The 14,231-nt window shown below is 40.5% G+C and overlaps 1 protein-coding gene across 1 annotated transcript in view; it reads left to right on the top strand.

Annotated features, from left to right (window-relative positions):
* clcnk (chloride channel K) overlaps positions 1-12,072 on the top strand; it is a 15,769-nt gene extending 3,697 nt beyond the window's left edge. The window contains exons 6-19 of the mRNA XM_073470219.1: positions 318-393; positions 952-1,077; positions 1,905-1,989; positions 2,269-2,370; positions 2,831-2,915; positions 4,288-4,434; positions 5,149-5,218; positions 5,353-5,463; positions 6,406-6,622; positions 9,216-9,349; positions 9,813-9,883; positions 10,345-10,425; positions 11,663-11,749; positions 12,034-12,072. Of these exons, the coding sequence (XP_073326320.1) occupies positions 318-393; positions 952-1,077; positions 1,905-1,989; positions 2,269-2,370; positions 2,831-2,915; positions 4,288-4,434; positions 5,149-5,218; positions 5,353-5,463; positions 6,406-6,622; positions 9,216-9,349; positions 9,813-9,883; positions 10,345-10,425; positions 11,663-11,749; positions 12,034-12,072 (1,431 nt within the window). The remainder of the gene's footprint in view (positions 1-317; positions 394-951; positions 1,078-1,904; positions 1,990-2,268; positions 2,371-2,830; positions 2,916-4,287; positions 4,435-5,148; positions 5,219-5,352; positions 5,464-6,405; positions 6,623-9,215; positions 9,350-9,812; positions 9,884-10,344; positions 10,426-11,662; positions 11,750-12,033) is intronic.
* The last annotated feature ends 2,159 nt before the right edge of the window (positions 12,073-14,231 follow it).

The raw sequence follows: 14,231 nt of genomic DNA, 5'->3' as shown, positions 1-14,231 counted from the left end.
TTTTGGGAGCCACATAAGCCACACTTTCAATCTGCTTTCTCTTCTCCATTAAAGAACAAATGAATGAATAAACTCACATTTTGTCCTGTGCTACTGTTACTACTCTGACGAAAATGGAAAGCAATAATTAAAATACCTTTTAAGTCCATGATAATACTTTAAAACCCACTAATGGATGTGGAACAACATGAATGAAAATCAGTGACTTCATAACTCAAGCAACAATATGAAATATTATGTCATAATGCATGTTACTGTTACTTTTCTTTAGAATATAAAGATCTGAAAAAAGAGTTTACAGCATATTTCTCTTTTAGGAAAAAGCTGCAGGAGAAATGATGGTTGTAGCTGCTGCAGTCGGGGTAGCCAGCTGCTTCGGAGCTCCCATCAGCGGTGAGAGAGCCTGTAAAGCTTCAGCATCATGAATCCAAGATTTTATTTATCTGCTTGTGCTATATCTGTCCTTCTCACGCTTGCTGGGTAATGTGTTTCCACCTTTGATTTCCCCCTCGCATGCTTCACACATTTGCTCTTCCCTTTTATCCAACCTCACTGCTCTGCTCCTCCATCATGTTTATATGGTCATCCTTCTCTCACAGCTTCTTCCTCCTTTGATCACTTTTCTGCTTAATATTTTGACCCACTCACCTCGCTGTTTATGTTTTTCCTGCAGCCCTGTTGGGATTCAGCACCTTAGGTTCTTACTCCACACACTCTCACAGTGGGATGAATTTAAAATGTCATTATTGTAAGTTACATAAAACATTAAACTGTTGATTAATAACTGAAATATATGCATATTTTTAAATGTCTTTTTTTTGCAAGACTTCTGCCACGCATGCAGGCAAAATGATATATTTTAAGAGTTGTCGTATGTGGATTGTTCTAGTTGAGAATACATCCTGCGGTTGTGTTATTTCCTCACTCTCACAGCCCTGTCTGCTCCTGTAGGTGTTTTGTTCAGTGTGGAGGTGATGTGCTCTCACTTTGCCCTGAGGCATTACTGCCCATGTTTCTTCTCAGCCGCCTGCGGGGCCTTGACCTTCCGCCTGTTCTCAGTGTGGAGTGGAGATGGAGGTAATGGAGGCTCTGGTCAGCACTCGTCCCCCCATGGTCAACAAAGGGAAGGCCCACTTTAGAGTCACTAACATCCTGAACTAGGGAAAAGGGCCCCCAACCCAATATAAATTTTATTGAAGAAATGTGGATCCACGTGTGTCACCTATACTAAATGGCTGAAAGTGTGTAGACATTGCTGCCCACATACTTTTGATCTGGAGCTGTTTTTTTAGGATCTTTCCTTCATACAAGCATACAATAATAACAAGTAAGTGCGAACAAAAGTGACACAATTTGGTGGAAATCCCTCCCCAGAAGAAAGGGAGTTGTTGTGGCATCCATGGTTTTGGAATTAAAATGTTCATACACCACGAAGTAAGGCTGAAATGTTTGGGTGTCCAAATACTTTTGGCCTTATAGTGTATGTGCTGAAATTAACAGACAACCTTAACAATATGTAAAAGGTCAAGTGTTATGTTTTATTCCGTATATATGTTTGCAAATAAGCATGGTCACATTAAAACGCACATTTTTTAAATTGAGTTTGGTGTAGGCATTTCCCCCTATGAGAGGGTCACATTTGAAGGTGTACAGACTTACACAATGCTTTATATTTCACTGTAAATACTAACACTTCTTTACTTGTCAGAGATGTTGACATCTTTCTAACTATGTGTCGTGACAGTGACCGGGAGCAACAGCACTGACAAAATTAGCTGAAACATTTAAGGCGACAGACTGTAAATTTCAATAAAATCCCAATGCAATAATGTGAGGGAAGATTAGATTCTGAAAGGCCATGGGAGAAATTGGAGGGATGACTCCAATTTGTTTTGTGTCCACAGAGACTCTTCAGGCCTTGTTCAAAACTAATTTCCCCACTGCTTTACCTTTCTACCCACTGGAGATCCTGCTGTTTGCTTGCCTGGGGTGAGTTTATTTTTGACAGAATCTGCATAGTTAAACAAGTCTTACACTTACAATTCTGACATTTGGTATTCATTCTCATGTCAGTCACAATGAAAAGTCTTTGACCTGTTCTGCTGTGTTTCCCTGTCCTGATTAGCATGAGTATTTTTCTCATACCAATCATTTCCTGGCCTCCTCACCATCCCCATCACGTTCCCCAAGTCAACAGGACTTCCGTTCACTGAGGTAAAATAAGCCTCTTGTCTTTGTGGTCTGAGTCAGCTTTCTGTCTGGAAACAGGCTGCTGTGTGGAGCTGTGAGCTGCTGCTATCTCTTCTGCCATCGGTGGATCCTGCAATTCACCAAAACAAACAGGATCTTCATCACGCTGCTGACGACAGAGTGAGAGCTCTTTACAATGTGAAAGCCAGATTGTGATGCAGTGATGAGTCATCTGCTGTGTAAGACAGACTTGTGAGACGCTGTTGATTTTAGGTGGAGCATCAAGCCCAAAACATGATGTGTTTTTTCAAGGACAATCCATTTTACCGTACTGTTATTCAACTCTAAAAACAACTTTAACAAAAGATTATGTAAAGCACACAATTTGAATGACTAAAGCCTTCAAAGCCACACTTAAATGGTTTAAAAATACCCTTGTGGTTCTTGTCTAGACTCAACTAAAATACTGGAAAATCTTTTTCTCATTAAACAGTTGTTTCTGTAACTGTAAACCTTTGTAGATCACCGCAGGTTGAGGGCTCATGTGGTTTCAGAGAGCAGTCAACTGATTAACTAATTATAGACCTTAATGAGCCACATTATAACAATGACGTCTGTTTATGTGAATATCTCTCTGCAGGAAGGCTCTATACTCAGCCACGGTGGCCTTCCTCCTGGCAACTCTGACGTTTCCTCACTCTGCTGGTCAATATATGGCTTCTCAGGTGGGAATGAACAGAACTTAAAGGCTCAGTCCATAATTTTTTTGGATGTACATGGATAATCTATGAGTTTTTGCCGTATCATATGTTGGAAATTTTGTGTGTCACTCAACTGATCATTATTACCTCTCCAAGGAGGAAATGTTTTCACCTGTATCCGTTTGTTAGTTTGTTGGTTTGTCAGCAGGATTACACAAAAGCTACTAAATTAATTTCCACAATAATAGGATGGAGGATGGGTCTTGGCCTAGAATAAACCCCATTAACTTTTTAGTTGTTCCCCAGTAAAGGAACGGATCCAAAACATTTTTCTCACTTTCTTTAACTTTGTAAGATCGTGCGTATTTTAAGATTTTTGTTAATTTCCCAGGGAATAATGCATTGATCTTGATGGAAGGGTGGCTGATATCTATGAGTGAGTACAGTTTGATGCAGATTCTAGATTTAGTGAGCTTAGTGTGCTATTCTCGTTAAAAAAAATGTAATTCACTGATTTAAATTAATCTTTAACAGCATCATTAAAACATTTAACTAACTTTAGGCCAGGTTAGGGACAGGGCTGAAAAAATAGTAAAAAAAAAAAAAAAAAAAGTATTTCACCACTTAAATTATTATTATTATTTTTACAACTACTTCAGCCATACTAGCAAATTGAATTTATGAATATCAATGACAGGTTGTTGGCTGATTGCTCAGATGTTCCATCCATAAAGTAAATAAGAGGACAGAGCTTCACGGTCTGAAAAGTGAAGCCACATTCTTTCTAATGGCCAGGAGGGGGCAGCTCCTTTGGTTGCAAGAAGAAGTCTGATTGTATGTTTATGAGAAAATGACCCTGGTTCTTATACTTGATTTATTAGCTCACTAAACAGTTTGCTAATGAGTTTAAGGTCCCAATCGTTAGTTTCAAGTCTTCTTCATTACAGCATGATGTTCATTCGGTAAATTGTTATACCATTTAGAGTAAAATAGACGATCAGCTTCAATCAGAGTAGAGGCTTAGCAAAGCGTATCCTCCCCAGCTCCACCCTGTCGTCCAAATATATTCACTTCTGGCAAAAAAAAACCCAAAACAAAACAAGATGGCGATCAGCCTCTGCTGTACTTTTCATTCAGTGCTACCAACCAAATATAAGCATGCAAACCTGCTAAGCTAAAATGTTAAACATAACCCTCAAAACGTCGCCTTATTAGCCTTGTCATTGTGATCACATTAACATGCACCTACAGGTTCAGTCTCGCAGGGCTGCTAAGACATCCAAGACTCTTAATATGCAAAATACAGGAAAATGCCAGTCTTGTCCTTTAATGTTCCATTCTAGTTTTTTTCTGTGTGTTCAGACAGAAATGTAAATGGCAGTAATTTCTTTCACAGCACACCATGAAGCAGCTCCTCACCACATTACTGGATAGCCGGCAGTGGATCTCTCAATCCCACAATGCCTCTGTTGAGCCTTTGTTGGAGTGGAGCTCATCAGGGAGTCCCGTGTACCTTTCTCTGGCTGTCTTTCTGCTCATGAAGGTAGTCTTTCATCTCTGCACTGATACCATCAGGAATCATCGCAAGGCACGAAGCTCTTGTTCCCATGGGTCACGGTGGCCCATTATTAGAATTCACTAATTGACATTTCCTAGTAGAGTAAACGAGCTAAAGATTGTTTAACCTTTCTGGCTGAAATGTCTTGTGGTACTTGATGCTCTCTCAGAGCAACACAGCAGGTGGAAGGACAGGTATTCAACTGCTGGAAATCTCAGCAGCCAGCCGAGTAATGGCTAAGTCACTGGTATTGATCAAGAACCCATCAACCTCCCGCAGATCTCTTATTCTCATTCGTACTCCAAGCAGAGACAACACCAAGCCAACTGTTGCAGAAGAAAATAGCTGCCCATGTGGACACTTCATTGAAAACAGTTTCTTATACCAGTTGGCCTCTGTAATGCATGAAGATCTATGAGCCTCTCAGTAAGATCCACTTGCTATGACAGCTTTTATTCCATCACCACATGCAAATGTGACATGTAAATGGGCATGATTCAATATTTATTTGTGCAAAATTGATTTGAGAGCACTGCAAACATCACCCTGCACACAGATTGACAGTGACTCATCTGATGTGCTGCATGTGCTCGCCAGATGAGCTGTTGCGGTCGTTGAGACGCCGAGGAGAGATTTAACAGTCTCTCTCTCTCTCTGTGTGTGTGTGTGTGTGTGTGTGTGTGTGTTATTGGTTTGGAGATGTGGATGTTGGTCCTCGCCTGCACTCTCCCTCTGCCAGCTGGATACTTCATGCCAGTGTTTATCTATGGTGAGTGAAGATAAGGACTTGGGCAAGTTTGTTCTGCAGAATACCTGGACAGCGAAGGAGGAATTTGTTTCGCTGCATCCTCTCATCAGAATGAAAATCGAAGTTAAACTGAAATACAAATGTCTGTTTCCCAGGTGCAGCTTTGGGTCGTTTGCTTGGAGAAGGAGTAGCTTATGTGTCCTCCACTGGACTGACTTCAGACCAGCAGTGGGCTTCTTTAAATCCTGGGGGCTACGCACTTGCTGGTAAAAAAAAAAACCAACCTGATCATTAGCTCGTTGATGTTGACATGTGACCTGTGTTAAGTTTTTATAAGCCAATTCCAATCTACATCAGATCATGGTGCAAATATTTTATATCAGTATTAATAAACATCTGTGAATTTAATCATAGTTATGTAATCTCATTATAGAAGATTGCAAATATTAACTTTTGCATATTAGTATGTAAAAAATCTTGTGAAGCAGTATGTTTAATATAAATCTGTGCCAAATCTATGGAACTTAAATTCAGAGTTTCCACCTGACAACTAGGTTAATATTGATCATTGCTACAATAACAACATTATAGATCAAACTACATCATATCTAAGTGACTTGCTTCTACAATGAATATCATGTTTCATAAAAATATATATAAATTAATATAAATCAGAAAAGTACGAACAATAGCAGAACCTTAAAGGTTTGATATTATGCTCATTTTCAGGTTTATACTTATTTTGGCTGTAATGTTTACATGCGTTGTTCAAAAGACCTTATTTTTCTCATACTGTCTGCTGCAGCACCTCTATTCACCCTCTGTCTGAACGCTCTGTTTTAGTGCCTGTCTCTTTAAGGGCCCCTTCCAAAAAGCCCAGTCTGCTCTGATTGGTCAGCTCTCACAGGAAGGCACCGCCCACCATGTTTCAGCATCAGCTCTGCTGGTGTTTTTGCCATGGCTGTGGCCATGCTGCGGATGTGGCTGAGGGCGGTGACTGTATAGTTGTGACATCACAACCTTACAGAAGTCCAGACGGCTAATTTAAAGGCACATTTCTGAATATGGACTGTGAGCATTTCTCCGTGGACTGAGTATTTTGCTGCCTTTTTTGCATTATTTTTTTAGCACCTAGACCTGCGTTATAATCAAAAAGACATGGGAATTTTACTTTCTACAATGTTGGACCTATGGTTTCTGCCTTGTAGGTGCAGCAGCTTTCTCCGGGGCTGTGACACACACCCTGTCCCCAGTTCTCCTGGCTGTAGAGTTAACTGGTCAGTTCAGCCACGCTGTGCCCATCCTCCTCGCCACTCTGATAGCCAATGCCATGGCTCGCTCCGGGAGCCGCCCATCTTTCTATGATGCACTCTCTGTTAGCAAGAGGCTCCCACACCTGCCCTCTCTGATGAAAGCATTGCCCCGGTAAGTAAAAACAAAGCGTCAGAGTGATTTAAGGAATACACCAAGTTGATGGAACGATCATCTCTGTGGTCAGCTGTTAATAATGAGAGCAAAGAGAAATTTCCCTTTAGTCTCAGATGTGCCATAAAAGTAATGCTAACATAGGTTGCTACCTTGCTATAAGGTTAACATAATGTTATTCTAAGCTGAGTTGTGTATTTGCATTATTTCAAATGTTCCCAACAGTGTTCAAACCCTGAGAAATCCACAAGTTTACTCGAGATAACAGTGCATTTCATTTGATCATTTGATCTCTCTGTCTCTGTTTGTGTAGTAATGTAGATTTCCCCTCCTACAACTATTATAGTACATAAACATCCAACAATGGAGGAAGGAGTAAAGATAAATTCACTTGGCAATATTAAAAGTTAAAAAATAACGGCTAAGCTCTGCTCCCGTCCATAAATGGCTCAGAATCAGTGTTACCATGTGGGAGTGTAGCTCAAGAGAAAGTCAGGTAAACTCTCCTTCAGATGACATGAAGAGGCAGGAGGCAGGTGTGCAAAACAAAGTAAACTTTAATTGCTGCCAGGCCTGAGCAAAACCAAATACAAACTAAGGGAAAAGTGGCTGAAAAAAAAACACACAAACTTAAAGGGGGAGAGCTGGCTGGTCATCACCCTCATGGCAAGAGCGAGCTCCTTGTGAACTGGGGCCTTATATAAGCTGTGGAAGCCCCGCCCCACCATTTAACAATCAACCCAGCTGATTCCAATATGCTACTCAGTGCAGGCCTCCTTCAGGGCCTGACTACAGGTCTCTGTTCCTGTTGAGACAGACACAGTTACATTAATGGGCGGTCCAGTCAAACAGGCTGTGCACCGCCTACTTGACTGGAACACATCAAAATACAATTACAGAGGTTTTAGACAACACTACAGAGGTTACATTACAACAAATACAGAGGCTACCTTCACTCTGTCACAATCAGAACACAACCCAATGTTACTCCGGGTGTTTATTCCTCCAGAAGGTCTGGCTCTGCACCTGACTCTGTCCTGCAGAGCTGGCCAGCTCTGACCATGTGAGCAGCGGCTATGCCCCCTGCTCCGCCTGGCCCTCCCAACACAACACTCAGCAAACTCTTTTGTTTTGATAGAGAGCCCCGCAGCAGCCAAAATTACTTATTGTGCATTTAAATAACAGCTGACTCTAATTACAGCTGAGACTTCTGTAAGACGAGACAAATCTAAGAGCTAAGTGTGTAAACAGGACTGTAAATCATTTGGATTTAAATTGTTTGAGTCACTATTGGTAAGGAAATTAGAAATTTACTCTGCACACAACTTATTCCCTTAACCAGGTGACTAATATTTGACCTACAGTAATATTATTAGCAACATAAAGACTGTTCAACCTTGCACCGTGATACCTGATTACACTCAGCCCACACTGCAGGTAGAGGTGATGGCAGAAGTCTCAGCAGCCTGCCATGTAATGGCTGACTCACTGCAGTGTTATTGGTATTGATAAAGAACCCATCAACCACCCACATATCTGTTGTTCTCAAATTGTGCTCTGAAGGAGGAAAACATTGCTCACTATTGCAGAAAAAATAGCTTTATATGTGGACATTCCTGCGTAGACAACATTTTCTGGTGCCTGTTAAATTAAACCAGTTAAAATCTAGAGAATTGTGAGACAGGAGTTAATGTCGAGGAAAACATTTCTCCATACCTCCTTGGTGACAGCAGTTAGCAGGAGGTTGTTTTCTCCCCATCTGTCTCTCACCCTGCAGCCCCTAATAATATGTTTAGATAGAAATCAAGACATCATTACCAACAGCTTCTTGTCGGCAGCATTCAGGCTGAGACGGCTTCAAGTATCCGTCTGACACCGCCGGACACCTTAAACTGATTGAAAATGCTTTTCCAGAGTCTCTTTGGAATAATAAAAAGTGTCACTGCTGGTTTAAAGCTCTACTCTGTGGATGTGTTGACAGCAGGAACTGCACTCCAAGAGCTTGTGATATGTGACTGCAGTGTTGCTGTTATTTGCCTCTGTTTCTATGTGTCATATTATCTTTTGTTACCACTGACAAATTAAACCATTTATTTTGTGAGTCCTTTCAACCCGAGAAAATAAAAAATATTTTTGAAAATAAAAAGCTGTATTTGAATCTTAAAGGTCACACTGGTAACATTTGTATGTAGAGAAAGCATTTTTAAAAAATAATACATCTACAGAGCTTGGAGAAAGGTGCAGAATCTCTTTTCCGTAAAATATTATGATCAGCCAATAGTATAACACCGTAGGTATCACATGGTATCTGTGTTTTGACAGTCTTGGTAGGTACCAGTTTGCATCCAGCATACTGTACTGCCCTAACATTAGCTAGCTAGCATTAGTGACATTAATGTTAGCTAGCGCTAGCGACGTTAACATTAGCTAGCGTTCGCAACTTAATGTTAGCTAGCTTGTGTTAGCAACGATTGGGGGTGGAGACGGAATGTCACATTTAGTAGCTGGATGTCAATAACAGGTTCAAAAGTTGATCATTTAATTTAACCAACTGCTTTTGCTCCATGTGGGATATGATTCGTCTCTTTTGCAGACTTCCTTCCACACCAGTCGGACAGGTTTTGGGAGTGAAATCGGTGAGGCTTCAGAAAGCAGCTGGGCCTGCAGAGGTTCAGCATGCTGTCAACACCAGCACTGAAACACAGATCCCTGTGGTGGACTCTCTTGGTGCGTAGACAAAGATATTTAAAAGTATATAGCATATTTCCTTCTGGCTAAGAAACCATATTTTGTGAAAATCTCACAAAACATACAATATATTTAAGGATATGGATAATTTTAGCAAACTTAGCAGGATCCTTGCTGTTCAAACACATAAGTATTGTTGCACCACATGAAAAAGCCCCAGAAAAGAAGCAATGAGAATGATGAGAGAAATGATGAGAAATTGTAACCGCTCTGAAACCGGGGGCAACTCAGCGGTGTGAAAGTGCCTCGATAAGGAGCTGACAAGTGTGAGAAAAGAGTCAATTGGCCAGCTGAGCCTTTGAGCATCTGAGCGGCAATCACAATCACATGAAATGTGATGTTTGCACACAACTCACAGCCCACAAGAGAGCTGCACACATGCTAAACTGTAGCACCGACTGTGGCAAAGAAAATTGATTTCCTCTCCTCTCTTCTGTTGAAGAGTCGCAGATTTTACTGGGGTTTGTTCTCCGACCGCACCTGCTGATGTTCCTGCGTCACAGCAAGACCGAGGTAAAAAAAAAAAAAAAAGCTGTTTGGAGTCAGACAGGTAGCTGCAGAGTTCAGAAGAAAGTGGAGGAGGGAACTGTCTGCTGCTGTTTAGAAAGCAGGCCATGTCTTTACAATCCGTCGGACAGTGACTGCATGTTAAACAGCTGCATAAAAGAGGATTGGAGCAGGATGTACAGACAGGGCTGCTGGCTGACGTAAAAGCTCCGTTTGTGACAGCTCACACCCATTTTAAAGCATTATCTGCTAATAGAAAAATGCTTGATTATAATACAGAGCTGCTTATCAAAAATGGTTTTAGGAAATGGATTTATGGGATTGTAGTGACGCCCAAGACATAGAGAAAGTATGAAAGTTTTTTTAGCTCAGCATTGAAGCAACTGTGAATCATAGATTCTCAAAAAAAGACTGAATGTCACTCTGACAGTCAGTACAAACAAATATTGTTGATCTGTTCTGTTCAGACTCTGGATAAACGTCTGGATGAGGTCTGCTGCATTTATCCCACATCAGCCCTGATATCACCACACAACACCATTCAGGAGGTAGGGAGACTTTGGGAAATGTCGTTAGTATCACTGAATTGAAAATGTATAGTTCAACACTTCAACAGCTGTAGTCCTGCTTACATAAATTGGACAAATCATTCTTTGTCACAAAGCTATAGCACACAGTTCCCACTAAAACAGCAAAAAATAGTTTGTGCAGATGTATTAATACAGAGCTTCAGAGGTGTTGTTAGGTGTATTTTTTGTTTCACTGACAGCCTGGTTGGATGTCTTCCCGTGTTTCCACTTCTATGCTAAGCTAGGCTAACCACGTCCTGCCTACAGGACTTTAAAGTAGCTATAATTGATATTTGTGTAATAGCAATGTATCATAAGATGTGACAGTATGAAAGCAGTGATGAACCAACACAGAGGATAATGAAGTGAATCTGCAGCGCTCCTTGGTTTTACAAAGCTTTCTGAACGAGTTTCATCTCAGCTGTTTTGGCTCACTCTCTCCACTCTCAAAGCATTGTTTTTGGCAGCTAAAAAGCCAACAGTTGTTTCCTTCATGAGCTGGTAGAGACCAAAAACAGAGCAAAAGAGAGACTGTTGGACTCAAACACAACTCAAAATGGAAGATAGCGTTATTCTGTAACTGCTGAATTTGTTTAAGGTGACTGTTTGCTAAGTAGTCTGCCTTATGAGCTCAAAGATAGGCAATAATGTGTTACATAACTGCATTACAATGTCTAAAAGCGACTCAACTTTCGTTGTATATATTTGTTTAGTTAAGTACTTACATTTTCTTAATGTTTTCAACAATATTCAAACTCAGAATAAATCCATAATTTGTTCAAGTTAACATTGTCATTTGGTTGCCTGTGTGGAGAGAGTCAGAGATGGAGAGACAGTGAATGAGACTAAACATGACTTGAATCAAGCTTTAAAACATTACCTCATCTGTGAACATCACAGAGTCACATAAATAGATTTTCATCAGCAATAGTGGCTGTTCAACAATGAAGACAACAATTCCCATGATCCCACACTCCTCAAGTCTTTTGTTTTGTTTTAATTGAGGGACGCCTAGTGGCAGAAATTACATACTGTACCTTTAAAAGGGGATGATATGTCAGTGTCGTGTTCCCAACCTAATTTGTAGCTAAAAGAAGAGGTTTCAATTTTGTGAGATTTGTATCAATTTTTTCGTCTAACATTCAGAAAGACATTAAATAAGCACATTTCCCAAAAGTGATGTGCAGTTTAAAAAAAAATCAGTTTCTCCTCCCAGGCGCACAGTATCCTGAGTCTGGTTGGAGCAGAGACGTTGTTTGTGGCAGACAGAGGAAGACTGGTGGGGCTCATCACATGGCCAGAGGTAATGAGTGCTCACAATATAATGTGTATTTACACTCACAACTACAATCTGCAATATTTTCTTAATGACACATACAGCTTGAGTCTGTTACAATCCTCTGTGGGAGTTTGTCTCATCCAAATGCACTTTGCAAACGAGACCATGTCCCTGTATGGATTTGTTAACATTATGCAGGGTGTGGGAGCAAAATGGCTACTTACGGATTCAAAGCAGTCTCTTTCACTTCTTCCCTCCCTCCCTCCCTCCCTCCCTCCCTCCCTATTTCTCTCTGTTTTCTCCTCCAGATGAAGAGAATAATTGAGGACTTGGCCAAAGAAATCTAAGCAGTGACTCACAGGAGCACATCCCTTGACCTTTTTTTTTTTTTTTTTTAAAGCAAATGTTAATCCATCTCTGTCTGATTAAGAGCAACACAAGCCTGGCTCTCATAATGATATCACTTCTTCATTTCCCAGGCGTAATGATCTTTGCACACAAACAAAACTGTGATTAGCCGGAGGCTCCGATAATAAACATTTATCAGCTTATTGTCTTGCCTCTCATTGTACCTAGCGGGGTCTTGACCACTGAGGAGATTAGACTTTCTCATCCACTGATCTGCACTTTGTGACACAGCATTATTGAAAGTGTGTATATTCAGAATAACACCCAGTCGGACAAACACAAAAGCCTGTCAAACAGCTTGTACACCAGTTAACATGATGCAACCCTGCTGGTGTGCTTCTCTATTCAGGATGTATTAACTGACTTTTTTTTTTTTTGTTTTACCTTCCATGCCTCCTTTCTGTTTATTTCAGCACACTATGAAAATCACGTTGCAGAAAATTGAAGCACCCTTGAGATAAGTGATCATCACATATTGTTCTCACCCGTGTTGCCTGGTTTGACAAATCTGTATCAGCATCATGTGATGATGCAGGTGGCTAGTGGCTCGCTATTCTTCAGTATATCACTCCATAGTTTCTCTTTGGAAATGTATTTAAAGGCAAAGACATGTCAAATGGAGTCCAACATTAAAGGATAAGTTCACCCAAGATCTTCACTGTAGCTGCTCAGCTAAAAGTGTTAGCGCCCACCCCGTCTGAAGTAAGAGCACAAGCTCGACTGTGCATTGAGGGTGTAAATAACATCTTTTCAAATCAATATGCGATCTCTGGTCTTCCGAAAACTTGGATTACGCTGGATTAGCTGTATTTTTTACATTTTAAAACAAGTCCCTATTTACTTCAGTTCAGGAGAATGCTGCAACTCTGTTTTGCTGCGAAGCTCCAGAAATGTTTTGTGGACTACAAACTTCACCTGACTTTCCATCGACATGGGGCTGAGTAGATAATGACTGAATTTTCATTTTTGGGTGAATCTATCCTTTAAAGCTGCTACGTGTTGCAAAAATAGTCCCCCCAAATAAACCATCAGTATTATATGCATTAATATTCCACTCATAGTGGCTTTCAGGTAAAATGTTAAGTGATTACTCACATTCACTCCAGGAATTAATAAAATCTTGATTGCTTTTCTGGTGTGACTGTTAAAAAGGACGAATGTGAATCACTAAAAACCAGCACAAATAAAAATGAATGTTTAAATAATAACTTGTGTTGGATGGATCTGCTAACTTACAAAGAACAAACATGTAAAGTCTGAAGCAACAACACATCCATTCATCCAACTAATCCCTCCAGAAAGTTCTGGGTCTAACCCGACGTCTCTTCCCATTTGGATGTGCCCTGAAAACCTCCAAAGGGAGACACCCAGGAGGCATCCTCATCAGATGTCTGATACACTTCAGCTGGCTCTTTCCACTGTAAAGGAGAGGAGACTCCAGTATACTCTAATGTCTCGGGTGTCCAAGCTCTTCACCAGATGCAGGAGACCAATTTGGGCCGCTTGTATCTACAATCTCATTCTTCCAGTCTCTACCCAGAGCTTGTGACCGTAAGTGTTAGATCGACTGGTAAATCGAAAGTCTTTCTCAGCTCCCTCTTCACCACTAAGGTCTAGTACGATGCCGTAATGAGACTTGGCAGAGGAAATTAAGTATACATGGGACTTCTTTGTCGAAAAAAATAACACTTTTTAGTTTCTAAAGGAACTTTTCATAGTTTTGGTCACATTTCTATGAGTTATTATAACATCACACTCACCAAAGTAAGCGTTGAAATCTTTGATCATGGTGACATCACTACAAAGAAAAGAGAATAAAGAGTTGAGTTTTAATGAACTGGAATAATTCTTTAAGGAGTTCCTGGATAATCATCCTCAAAGGAAATTTAAGGTCAACTAAAAAGGAAAATTATTTCATTCATTCTTCATGCAGGTTTCTTGTTATCTTCAGACACTACACTGATTTTGGTGAATCAATCTTTCCGCCAAGACACAACAATAACTTGCAGCTTGTCAGAGTGTAACTGTCCAGTCTGATACTGTCATCTGTCAGTTTTCCTGCTGAGTCACATTTTCTTCACGGAGCAAAGATCTGCAG

Source organism: Pagrus major, chromosome 7, assembly GCF_040436345.1.
Source record: "Pagrus major chromosome 7, Pma_NU_1.0".
Lineage (NCBI taxonomy): Eukaryota > Metazoa > Chordata > Actinopteri > Spariformes > Sparidae > Pagrus > Pagrus major.
This window is presented reverse-complemented; position numbering and strand designations above follow the sequence as displayed.